Source organism: Anas platyrhynchos, chromosome 2, assembly GCF_047663525.1.
Source record: "Anas platyrhynchos isolate ZD024472 breed Pekin duck chromosome 2, IASCAAS_PekinDuck_T2T, whole genome shotgun sequence".
Taxonomy (NCBI): domain Eukaryota; kingdom Metazoa; phylum Chordata; class Aves; order Anseriformes; family Anatidae; genus Anas; species Anas platyrhynchos.
Genome location: NC_092588.1, coordinates 33,071,604 through 33,084,101, shown reverse-complemented (window position 1 = coordinate 33,084,101; position 12,498 = coordinate 33,071,604). Strand labels below are relative to the sequence as shown.

The 12,498-nt window shown below is 40.4% G+C and overlaps 1 protein-coding gene across 1 annotated transcript in view; it reads right to left on the bottom strand.

The window, feature by feature from the left end:
- UBE2W (ubiquitin conjugating enzyme E2 W) overlaps positions 1-8,986 on the bottom strand; it is a 33,454-nt gene extending 24,468 nt beyond the window's left edge. The window contains exon 1 of the mRNA XM_027452359.3: positions 8,856-8,986. Within this exon, the coding sequence (XP_027308160.1) occupies positions 8,856-8,870 (15 nt within the window). The 5' untranslated portion in view covers positions 8,871-8,986. The remainder of the gene's footprint in view (positions 1-8,855) is intronic.
- Between the last annotated feature and the right edge of the window lie 3,512 nt (positions 8,987-12,498).

Genomic DNA, 12,498 nt, shown 5'->3' with positions numbered 1-12,498 from the left:
TACATTGGCCTTGTCAATTAGCAGTAAAATATTGATGCCATAATGCAATCAAATTTGACTGTGTGCCCATAGTCCTGGCTTATTGTATCCTCAGAGCTGAATATACTTCATAAAGGTAAATGATATACAGAAAATAAAATTGAAAAAGAGCTCAGTGCACATATTCAGGCATCTTATCTTCGCAGTTCTTGAATATTCTACTTTTTGGTGTTTCAAGAAATGTTACATGAGATGCGCAGTGTCTGAAATGGGTAATCTGAGAGCTAAACGAGTTATCTTAGTAAAATACTTTACCTATAAGCAGTCTTTCAAATAGATTTGAAAATTTAGAATACAGAAAAATGCTGAGCTGACTAAACCAAAAGGAGATTCAGTACAAGACCAGATATATTATGCGCAGTGATAAGAGCTTGGCAGAAAACAGTGATGGGAAAGCAATTCTTCTCTAGCAAGAGAGCAGAAACCAGAGTGGAAAATGTGTAAACAGAGAAGAACAAAGAAAACAAGGGACAGAACAGCGATTACAAAATATCATGCACTAGGAAAGGATGGGTATCCAAAATACCTGCTCATCAATTTTGTTAGAAACCCATTTCCAAACACTATCTCCATTCCTTCTCTTTATTGTGATGATATATGAAAGGAGCAGCCTTCCAAGGCTGTGCCTTCCTAGACACCGTGAATTCAGCTCTTTATCTAGTTCGGAGATCTGCAAGGAAGAAAAGCTAACTCATAAACAGGAGTTAAAAATTAATCCCACAGGGGCTCCACTCTTGCTGCATGCTAGTCAATGCGCTGCATCCCAGGGAGACCCAGCAGTATTTCTTCAGTAACTGCTAATGATTCTCTTGCACATCCAGAGACTTACATGCACCTAGCAAACCGCTGGCACAAAAGCGCTGACAGGCCCAGGATGGAGCCTTGGCAAAGAATTTACATTTCACTTATGAGCTACAAGCTGTCACCTCCTCCCCCATTCGAGTTACTAAGCACTTCACAGAAACATCCTTTCTGATTTGGAGAAGTTTTTATACCCAGGAGATATCCACAGAGATATCTCCTTCATGAATGGAGGCAAGTGGTAACCTCGTACCAGAGCAGGAGCTGTCACTAGGCTGCAACACCAGTGCTGAGACAACACCGTCACCTTGCTTCCCAGGCATAGCTGTCACAGGCCTGCTAGGACAGCCTCCCAGCCTGAGAGAACGAGACCAGGGACAGCTCTATTTTCAGCATCTTCGTTCTTCCCTTTGCACACTTCTTACTGAAAACCATCTCAAATCTCAAGGCGTATGAAATTCTAAACACTGGGTAAATAGCCCTGGTTGTCAGACAAAAAAAAAAAAAAAAAAAAAAAGAGGAAAGAAAAAAACACTTCTATAGAAAATACATTATTAGCAGCACAAGCACTGCTGCAACTGATTCCACGTTTCTATTATTTAAGTATTCTATTCCTAAATAGACACAAATTTAAATACCAAAAAGCTCTCAAACAGCAGAGAAACGGGTAAAGATTAAAAATGCTGACATATATATGTGTGTGTATATATACACACACACACACACACATATATCTACTAAAGTCAAGCAAACAACAGAAAAGATGAAAGAGACAGTTCCTAAAAAGCTCTGTTTCCTAACAAGCAGGTCATTCAAAAAGCCCCCGCAGAGTATATTGCATTAACCAGGTGAAATCATTCAGCCCAGACTCGCAGGCACACAAGCCATCCAGATCCTCAACTATCACAATCCTGGGAGAATTTTTCCTAATCAGTGGAAATTTACTTATAGTAAGTTTTAATCAAGGCCCAGAGGAGGAGGGAAGAGAGACGAATTGGCTGGATGTGCCCAATTAGAGCTTCAGCAGGACACAGCAAAACTGCTTTGCAGAATAATATGCCCATAAAAAATAATGCCAGGATTTGAGTTGGAAGAATTGTTTTTCAGTTTTATCTATTTTTGGCTGAATATCAGGTTTTCAATCTGTACTCAGAGTGCAGAAGCAGATTAGTATCCTCCTCCTTATTTCTAATAAAACATGTTAACATCTGGCAACCCAGTTCTACAATGTTATTTTCCCAGACCAATCCGCAGTTCAAGTCCCCAGCGTCAGGCATTTTGTGTGTCTCTTTCTTTTTCAGGGAGCCTAAAGGCAGTGCAGGAAGCTTTTTAACAAGCTACTTGTAAAGAAGTTCCCACCACTAATGGTTTGTTGTTCTGAACGTTTTAAGGTCTCACTAGGGCTGGGTGGAGGTTCTTGATTTCTCAGTTCACTGACCAGGAGAGCTTCACACGCTCCACCCCAAGGTGCTCTAAAATAAAGCGAGAAATACTGCAGGTTGGGGATTTCTTAATATTTGACTGGAAGGTCAAGGCCACACAGCACTCTTCTAAAGGGAATTGACTTCAGGTCACCAAGAGTCGAGAGCAACCTGAAAACAGAACTACGACATAATTAAAGAGACACCAATAACCGCACACACAAAACCACTCTGCACACCACAGCCTGAAAAGCTTTTCCCAGATAATCCCATTTTTGACACTAAACCTGTCATTTTAAAGCAAATTAAGTGAAATCCACTAATGAAGAATAAAAGGAACCCGACAGCTAGTAATCTGCTTTTTCAAAGGATTCTTCAGACATAACAATGCCCAGCACAAGCCGCAGACAGTACTAACAAGTCAAACACAAATAATTCAGTCTTTTAAGGACAAGCGTCTGACATCATTTAAACTGCTTCAGCTAAAGCAATGACTTCAAGATAACAGCAAGGACTGGCATAATGAGGGCAACCATATGTCTACCAGGGAATTTCTCATCCTCCCAAAGAACGTTCCAGAGGCTGATAACCGAGATAAAATACTGTGTGCTGACAAAATACCTTTTGGGAAGAAAAGGGAGTAAAAAAAGTCAGAAACAGACAACTGTAACAAGATTTAAATACTCATCTAATCCATATCCCTAGGTATGGCAGGGAGAAAATTTAGGAAACCTCAATCCATTCAGTTTCTTTGTCCCTTCTTCTTAATGGCCACCGATTTCTAATCAAGAAAGAATATACCAATGTAAATATGTGGCACAAAATTCAATGAAGGGTTTTATTCCAGCAGATTTTAGAAACAGTATTTGCTATACTCCAGTAAACTAAACAAAATGTATTGATATATATACAAGATCTTTTCTTCTTGAGGGTGATCAAGCAGTATTTTTAATTAAACTGAATATAAAGATGACAAGTTTGGTCTTATCACCCTAAAGACTTATTTTTAAAACTGTGCATTAAAGGATGAATAGCATTCTCAACAACATCATTAATTACCACCACAAAAAAAAAAATAAATCAGTAATTCCTGCTCTGCCAGTGTTACCTTCTGTCCTTTCTCATTCAACTTTTTAATACTGGTGCCAAGGAGGTAAATGCTGGGTTCCACCTCCTCCTTTTCACCCCCAAGACCAAACCCCACTCTTAAATTAAGTGCTAAAGGTCAGGGAGGGGACAGACAGACAGGACAACCTGCAAGGACTTGCACAGATTCCAGAAGACCTTTTGAGACTTATTCTACCATGACAGGTTGCGTAGTGGCTCTTCTTGTTTTAAAAGACTTAAAATGCATTTGTAATTTGCTATTAATTAACACAATTTCAGCAGATTTAAATTGTAACATTGCCTTTTCCTCCCTTCCAAAGGAAAAAAGAAAACAACCCAAGTTCCCAGCTGTCAGTCTGACTTCAAAACCATGCAAGATGCATGAAATTTTTGCCTCCAAGTCCAGAGTGAAAGACTTTCATCCTCGCCACTACCACACCAGCAAGAACTTCAGCCTCCAGAAGCTTGCAAGCTTCAACCTAGGTTGTTAAACAAGGCTACGTCAGACGTGGTCATTCTACCAAGCACATTTGGGTTTGTTGAACCTGACCACAACAGCTGAGTTCCACAGAAGCTGGGCCTCACCTCTGTCATCGTAATAGTGGTAATTTAATCCCATTATCTCCTGCAGCATTCACCCATATAGCCTATGCCTTTATATTATAGAAGCGAAGATCCTTTAGTCTTAAAGTCTCAGCTTGATAGAATTTGACCAAACAATTGAAGAAAGTGCTTGATCCACTACCTTGTGCACATTATTTGAGCTAAGCTGCTTTAGCTTATTATTTACAAGATCCCTGAGCTTTCCAAGGGTACAGCTTAACAAGACAGCATTCCCTGGCTTTTGCAAATCTATTGTTTTCTCTTTTCCCCTTCTCAGGGCTTGAATAGCTAGGCCTAAAAGCAGGAACAGGGCATTAGGAAGCTGAGCAAGAAATATCCAAGCCGACTTGGATAAGAGTTGTTTCCAGTATCTGCCTGCTCCTGTTTCCCTGATTTAAATCATACCTGTGTGGATCAGATAGCAACTTTCAAAATACCAGGTCAAAAGCCTTCATGGTCTTCCATATTTTAGCTATACAGTTGGCCTATTTGCAAGAAAAAATCTGCTGGTACCTAAGGTTCATTTTTAGTAAACTAAAGTCTACCACTGCTTTCTTTCTATGAAGTAAATTCTTTTGTTTTAGCCCCCAAATTCTGCAGCTGCTGCACAGTACGGCACTTCCCCAAATATTTTATACAGGCAGATGCAAAAAGTGAGACTCCTTAGGGCCTAAAGCCACGACTTTTATTTTATTTATCTTCGCTGAACTAATAACTGCAAATTTTAAACTTCACTGGATTTTTCAACTCACTTCAAAAGTTAATTAAAAAACAAGATTAAACTCATCTTGGTAAAACAAACATAAATTCTGTATTTATCTCACCTTACTGTAGCATGGCTTATAGCCAAAACTAATACACTGCGTACCGGTACAGACTGATAACTGAAGGTTACACAGAGGACTAACAACCATTTAGTGGACAGGAGAAATGGCATTTCCTTTCCCCTCATTCTGGTTTCAGTTACAATACATCCATCTTTCAGTTTAAAAAAATTATATATTTTTTTGTTTTTTTTTTTTTTTGTTTTTAACCTTTCAACACTATTTCACCAAAGGCACCACTAAATGTTTCACGCAGTTAGTAACTACCAATAATCTTTGTGTTTGTATCCCAGAATTGATTGTGTAGCCACTCATTTTCTTTTTAAATACTTAATTTGACATAACACAAATAGTATCTTGCACTGTGACCTTCAACAGCACCAAACACGCGTGCACCAGTCAGCTGAAAGCTTGAAGTTCCAGTCAACTGAAAGCTTTACTCCATAAAGTTGTCTTTTTTATTATTATATAGATTTTAAAACTTCTTCATGGCCAAACTATGTCAAAGAGAGAACTATTTCCCAACTACTAAATAAAACTGCTGTCAATACTGAAGAACTATTGAGCAATAAACAACTGTCCTGAGAGCAGCTGGAAAGAGAACTTCTACCGACAAGAAGAGCAGGTGAAGAATAGAAACAAGGAAGTTTAGATGAAAATGGGCATATTCAGAACGTTTTGTTTTCTTATAATGCCATTTTTTCCTTGAGATTTCCATGGCTTGTATATGGTTTCCCTATCCACTGATAAAAAAACACTGGGATGAAACTTGTGGGCAGCTTCTGTGTTACTACCAGCTTGTGTTTTGTGATCAAGCCGCTGATGATCTCAACTAACACAAATTCCACGTTGTCATTTGGCACAGTTATTTTGTTAAATGCCTTTTGTTGCAGGTATTTAGAAAAAAAAAATCCGTTGCTGAAACAAGACTTTTAAAGTAGCACTTTTTACTTTGACGTGAGCATGTGCTTTGATAGTGGCGCAACAGTGGGCAGTTTTCAAGGGCAAAAAAAGTCGTGATAACATAAAAGCATGCACAAACACAAGGCTGACATTCTACACTACAATCTTTACTAAAGCTGTTTGTGTCATTAATTACATTACCCCTGAATTTAATCAGATTTCAATATCTGCATGTACAAGCCCCGTGCGCCTACCTTAATGAAAAGACGAAAGGTTATTTTGGTGATAAACACCTAAAGCTGTCCCCATAGACAGGTTTGTGAAATCTCCTTAAATATATCTGGTCTTAAGTCAGAATTTCAAGAAACTGAGTATTAAGAGAGGAAAGGTAAAATAGCAGTAATTCAAGTGTCAGCACTATCAAGTGAATCTTTCAAGTTTAGATGCAAGCAGTTGATACCTGTGGGGTTAGGGAAAAGCATTAACTGAGTCTGTAACACTGTACAGAAACAATGCATTTTCAGCTAAACTACCTTGGTTCTGTTCTTTACCCATTCTTCCATTCTCAATGGAAGTTCTGTGTTCCCAGCTGTTCTGAGAACAACTGTTTATTACCTAGTGTTCCTGCAGTATTTGCCACATTTTTATGTTAACTCTAGCTTTAAAACTAATGATGCTACACCAAATTTTCATACAAAGTCCATTCTATTTGCTTGTTCTACTGTACTCATAACTTCTTAGAATATTTTTTCTCCCCTTCACAAAGAAGTTACACAAGCTTGCACTTCTGAGAAAAATCTCGACATGGGATCTCATCAACATGGGCTTCTATTATCTAGAAAGAGTGTTACGGAAAGCTACCATAACAAGTGTCCGTGCAGGCAAAAATCATAATAAACCTAAAATATAAATACAAAGGCTCATACTCCCAAGTTCTGAGTTACAACACATCAACTGAACCACAGTAGCTGTTCACGTTGATCTTCATTAATACTGCCAAAAAGCAGTGATTTCATAGAGTTTTAACGCTTTCCTTGTAGGATGACTTAGAATGTGCCAATCAAATAATTTCCCTTTAAGTTAATCACAGAAATTTTGGTGGATATGTAAAAACAATGTCTAAGCGACTGAGGGCATCACAATGTTGTAGAAATTACGGCATTTGAGCCATAATATGGCATTTGAGGCATTGTAGCTCAAATAAATTTTAGTCATTTTTTGATGTAGCATTTTTATCAGAAATATCAACAATACTGTTGATTGCCGTACCATAGTGGTACGGCAATAAGCTATTGGTATTTTACAGACTGCAATGAGTTGCACAAACATGTCAGACATTGAGTATTAAAAAAGCAAACTGTAAATAATCAGAAAAGTTACTTTTTTTTTTTTGAGTGAGGCTACTTACATATTAAATGTTAGCAGCAATGAATGAACATGAATGGAAAAATCACTCAAAATTATATACAACAGCTTCCTTTATAAAACGTTCTTCATGCTGAAGATTTAAATGTTCTTCAATAGAAAATTTCAGAGCTTTGAAATCTTGTTCACCTGTGAAGGTGCCCCATAATGGGAAACTTACTAATTTTACTGAAGTCAGTTTAGGTTTCCTGCTTATTTACAGCAAAGGTTCCTAGGCAATTCCTTTTCCATTTCTCTAGTTTTTGAGCACAGCATAAATGAATGTCTAAAACTCAGGAAAAAGACATTATTTTCAGGACATCATGCAATTGGTAGGACATAACAACAACAACAAAAAAACAACTCCATAAAATTCCTCATCAAAAGAAAACAGAACAGAATTAAAAAATATATATATATATGAGAAAGAAGAATGATCTTACAGCAAGTATTTCTAAAATGGAAGCAGTTACAACACGAGAGTCACATTTTCAGGAAGAGAGTATTACCTCCGCACATAACTGATCTTTTAGACAACATTTGTAATTCCTGTCTCCTAAGCAATGATTTTGTAATCATGATTTCCCTTTTACAAAGGGATCAACAGGAATGAGGGTGAGGCAAGCTGCAGAAGGTCATTTAATAGGCCAAAGACAGAGCACAGCCTTGGTTTATAAAGCCCCACAGATAGACTGCCTCCTTCAAGTTTCACAACCGTCACTTCCTTGTGTTTTTTTTTTATGTAGCTTTATAAAAAGTTTCTACTTAATGAATGCCTGTCTCTATTTTGCACTTGGGGAAATCTGAATGTTAAAAAAAGGATCACAGAAACGCGTTCGCCAGACTGAGCGGCTGAATCGAAGACACATCAGCCTCTCTGCCTAAACTGCTGCTAAATCAAGAACGTTCTGTACAGCACGTTCAACTCTGTTCAAGTTCTCGATCCTGTCGCATTTCAGTAACTCAGAAAGATCTACAATTATTTTTTTTATGCTTCTAATCTCTGCCAGCAGAATTTCTACCCCACAAGGCCCGGCGTTTTGACACTTTAACTCTTGTGAGCACTAAATCCAGGCTATCAGAATTAATCTGATTGTTCGTACGCTCCTTCTGGGTCGTCCCATTACTGGTGACAAAAAAAAATAAAGAGTTATAGTGGATGGGAACGCAAAGAAAAAAGAGATTTGAAAAGGAAAACGAGAAGTAAGGGTCCGACCGCGTTTAAAGACGAAATGAAAAGATAAATAACGAGGAGGTGAGGCGGAGCAGGTGAAATAGGCAAGGCCGGGCCCACAGCCGCAAAGCCCAGCGCTCTTTTGTCCCGGGCACGCCGCTCTATGCCCGGGCAGAAGCCCCCCATCCACACCGCCCCCAGCAGATCCTGCGGCTGCCATCCCCGCCTGCTCCGGAGCGGGGCCGAAGCCTGGCAGTACCTGTGGGCAGCAGCACCCTGCCTGCACCCTGCCTGCACCCCGCCGGCCCTGCGGCAGCCGGCTGCAAGCACGCAGAGCCGGGCGCTGCCGCCCCGCAGCTTCCCGGGGGGGCACCCCCAGGAGCAGGGCTCGGCGCCTCAGCCCCCTCAGCGCCCCCCGCACACAGGGCCCCGACCCCGCTCCCTCCCCCTCCCCTCCGCCTGCTCCCCTCTCACCCTCCCCTCAGCCCTCCGGGCGCCCCCTCAGGGCCGCGCCGGGTTCCCCCTCGCTCCCCCTTGCCGCCCCGCAGGCCGGGGCGCGGCTGGCGGCCGGCCGCTCACCTGCATGGACGCCATGATGGAGCCACCTCCTCTTCTTCTCCTCCTCCTCTCCTCCTCCTCCTCCTCCTCCCCCCACACCACGCCGCGCCGCCGGCCCTCGCAGCGCCCGGCTCCGTCCCCGCCCTCGGCCGTCACGCGGTGCCGCCGCCGCGCAGGCGCCGCGCAGGGGGCGGTGCGGGCGGGCGCAGGAAGAGCTGTGAGGCAGGCGGGCGGGCGGGCGGGTTTCGGGTCGGAGGGTACGCGACGGAGTCTCCTGAGGTGTGCCCTCTGGGGATCGTGTGTTAGGTGGGGGTGTAGTGGGATGCGGCGATTTCGTTTCCTGGAGTGGAATATGCCTTGTGATTTGTACCAGGTGATTGGGTGGTAGCTCTGGAGGTGAATAAAAGAGCCCCACTGGGAGCTACAGGCAGTGAATTAAGCACCTTGCCAAAACGCTTTCATACACAAGCTATATATTCCACCTATAGTGTCCCATACCTACCTGATCTTCAACGTAAACCTACAAAATAGTGGTTTTGAAGACAAATCTATCAAACCCATAATGTTAGAGTATACATCAAACCAAGGGTTTAGTAGGCACTGATGGCTGGACCAGATGATCTTGGAGGTCTTCTCCAACCCTAATGGTGATCCTCACTTTATAGCTCATTATAGCTCCATCTCCCCACTGACCTCACTACATGTTCCAATAACTAATCTTATAGTACCTGTCTCTCCTTGCCCTTGCACATCCACACTTCATCATGATGCCAAAGGGTCCCCTTGGATCACCTCTGCTCCTTGGTAACACCTGAATTTTCTTGTGGAGGTGGCCTGATGCAGATCCAATTTGATGATTAAACAGTTGTTCTCAGCTTGTATGTGCCTCTGAAATCTGCCACCTTAATTCTAGGCCTAAAGAAGGGTTGTGTACCTATCTGAAAGCTTGCCTACTTTCTTTAACCATATTACTTGGTGTGATACAGGATACTGCTTCCTCGTACAAGCTTTACCTTCCGGGATGTATTTTTGTATCCTCAGATTTAAAGATGGCTAACTGGAGGAAAACAAAAATCCAGTGTAATGCGGCATCAGATTCCAACTCGTGTCCAGCATGGACAATGTTGCTGTCATTAAAATGAGTGTCCAAACTCCTGTGGTTTGCATAAAAGGAGCAGCAGAAGGCAGCAGGAGCATCATTCCTCTGTGAGCTAGCTGCAGGAAGGAACGAACCCATGGGCTTTGGAGGACTTTGCTGATGACAGAACTGAGTATGTGTTGATTTTTGAGTAGGAAATGAGAATAGCCTACTAAAAGGGTGGAAAAACCTGCAATGTAAGCTGAATCCTATACTTTTTGCCCTCTAAATCCAACCTCAATTCCCAGTCACGGCTCCTGAAGCCGTGCAAGCTGGCTTTGCTCTACTGCCTTCATTTAAGTGACATTGAAGTGTCAAGAGTCTTGCCATTGCATTTACCCTGGAAGTCAATATTAACATATGATCTCTCAACTCATATTAGGTTGCAGAGGATTTATTGCATTCGGTAGATGTGGAGGTTTCTTTTTCCTGTGGTTCTTCAGAACTTACTTAGGCAGTTACAGTATTAAGTGGCACTATTACTGTTTTACTAGATGTTGTTTTTTTTGCATGATTCAAACATATGTTTATCCCCAAATACATTTGTGCCATATGCCACAAAGATAGCAAGAACATCAAGTTTAAGCAGTGGACATGTGTTCAGCTATAAACATGGACATATTGACTACTCGTGTTGTTGTCACCACAGGGAGATAAAACTGATTTGAGTCCATTGTATTCAGTTTCTTAACCATGTTCTAGAAAACCCTGTTCAAGGTCAGAAGATACAAAAAGGCCTAAGTGTCTGAACGCCAACAAGCTAGTTTTGCAGGAAAAGAACAGCTTTGTAGCCTTATGCTAACTGTAACCAATAAAAATACAACTTCCACTCTGTAATAAAGAAAAATCATCTCTGGCCAAGAAGCTGCTTTAGCAAACATTCTTAACCTTTTAACTAGCCTTAAGTTCCAGAAGTCTTTTTTTTTTTTTTTTTTTTAATTTTATTACAGTAACTTTTTGATCTTAAAAATAAAGGCACCTACCACATTTTGGACTAAAATGTTGTTTACTGAGATAACTTCCTCCAGTTGCAAATTCCATTCCTGAGGATAGCAGACATGAAAAGCAAGGAACAGGGTCTGCGCTTTGCATAAATGATAAAGCACAAATGGACTACTTCCCACCCTGTCTTAACTGAATGTGTAAGAAATTGAACAGACATTCTGACCAGAACCCATCCGCCATTCCTAAATTCATTTTGAATAGTTTACTCTTATACCAAAGGTGTTTTTTCTACTACACATTTATTTTTTTTTAGGTGTCATGCAATTGCATAATATATTTGTGCAACATTTTTATTCCTGTGTTTTATTATTTTTTTCTCCTCCCCCATGTCTCCATCACCTGGATTACAGGCAGTGCTTTTTAGTAACTGTTTGTACAGTGCATAATGCCACAGGGATTCAATCCCTCAAGCACAATAAGGAAACAAATACTATTAGCAGACTCTCAGGAAGAGTTTTTGTTTGTTTGTTTGTTTGTTTGTTTTTTTATGAATATCAGTATTTTCTTCCTTAAATACTGTTCTGTTCCTGACTTTATGATGGCTCATAGTATTCTTTGTTCTAAATTGCTCAGTAATCTAAACAACAAAAAGCCCCAAATCCCAGAGTGGGAAGATTTCACAATGAGTTGGTTATATTGTAATTTGCTGTTCATTTCAGCATTGACCTTTACCTATACAAAATATGGGAGAAAACACTCGTGCAGTTAACCCTTCCTAATCTCTTGCAGGTGTAGAGACAGCCAAAGCAGAAATGAAAAAATTTTGGTGGCCTTTTTTTTTTTTTTTTTGGGGGGGGGGGGGAGGGGGAGTTGGTTGGGTTTTGGTTTTTTGTTTGTTTTTAATTAAATAAATCTTTAGTATTTGGCCAGTGCAGTCTCATCCTGCACAAGTAAACTTAAGTTTTGCCAGGAGCTTCCAAGTTTGATCCCAAATACTCAAAACTCTAGAGGTAAGAGGATTTTAATTTGGTATCTACATTATTTCAGGATGTATCTTGCATTGATCTGATCAAATACATGATTATGACTCATATCTAATATATATATATATAGTGAAAATCATGAAATTGCAACTGTACCTCCTACTGAAAATGTACCTGAAAACATTCATGAATGTGATCTAAAAACCCATTTCATGGTTTGCATTACCTATATTTACAGAAAAAAATGCAATCAACATTCAGTCTGCATTTATTAGATAATCTTCTGATGTATCTAACCAGTTTCACAAAGGTCAAATATGTTTCTTGATTATGGTTCTTATAGCTTTATATTCCATTCCCTCCATTATTATTACTAAACTTTTTTTTTCCCTCTGGTCTCCCTTTTCCTATATCATTCTTCTATACACCATACTATCACAGCCTGTTTCTTTACAATTTCTGCCACTATAACACGTGCTTGATTTCTTTTGTCTTTGTACACTGTACTTTTTTGTAGCTTTCCATCTTATCTCTATCTTACACAGAAGTTAACTGCGCATTGACATTAACCTCCCTTTGTTACTCTAGTGACATAGCA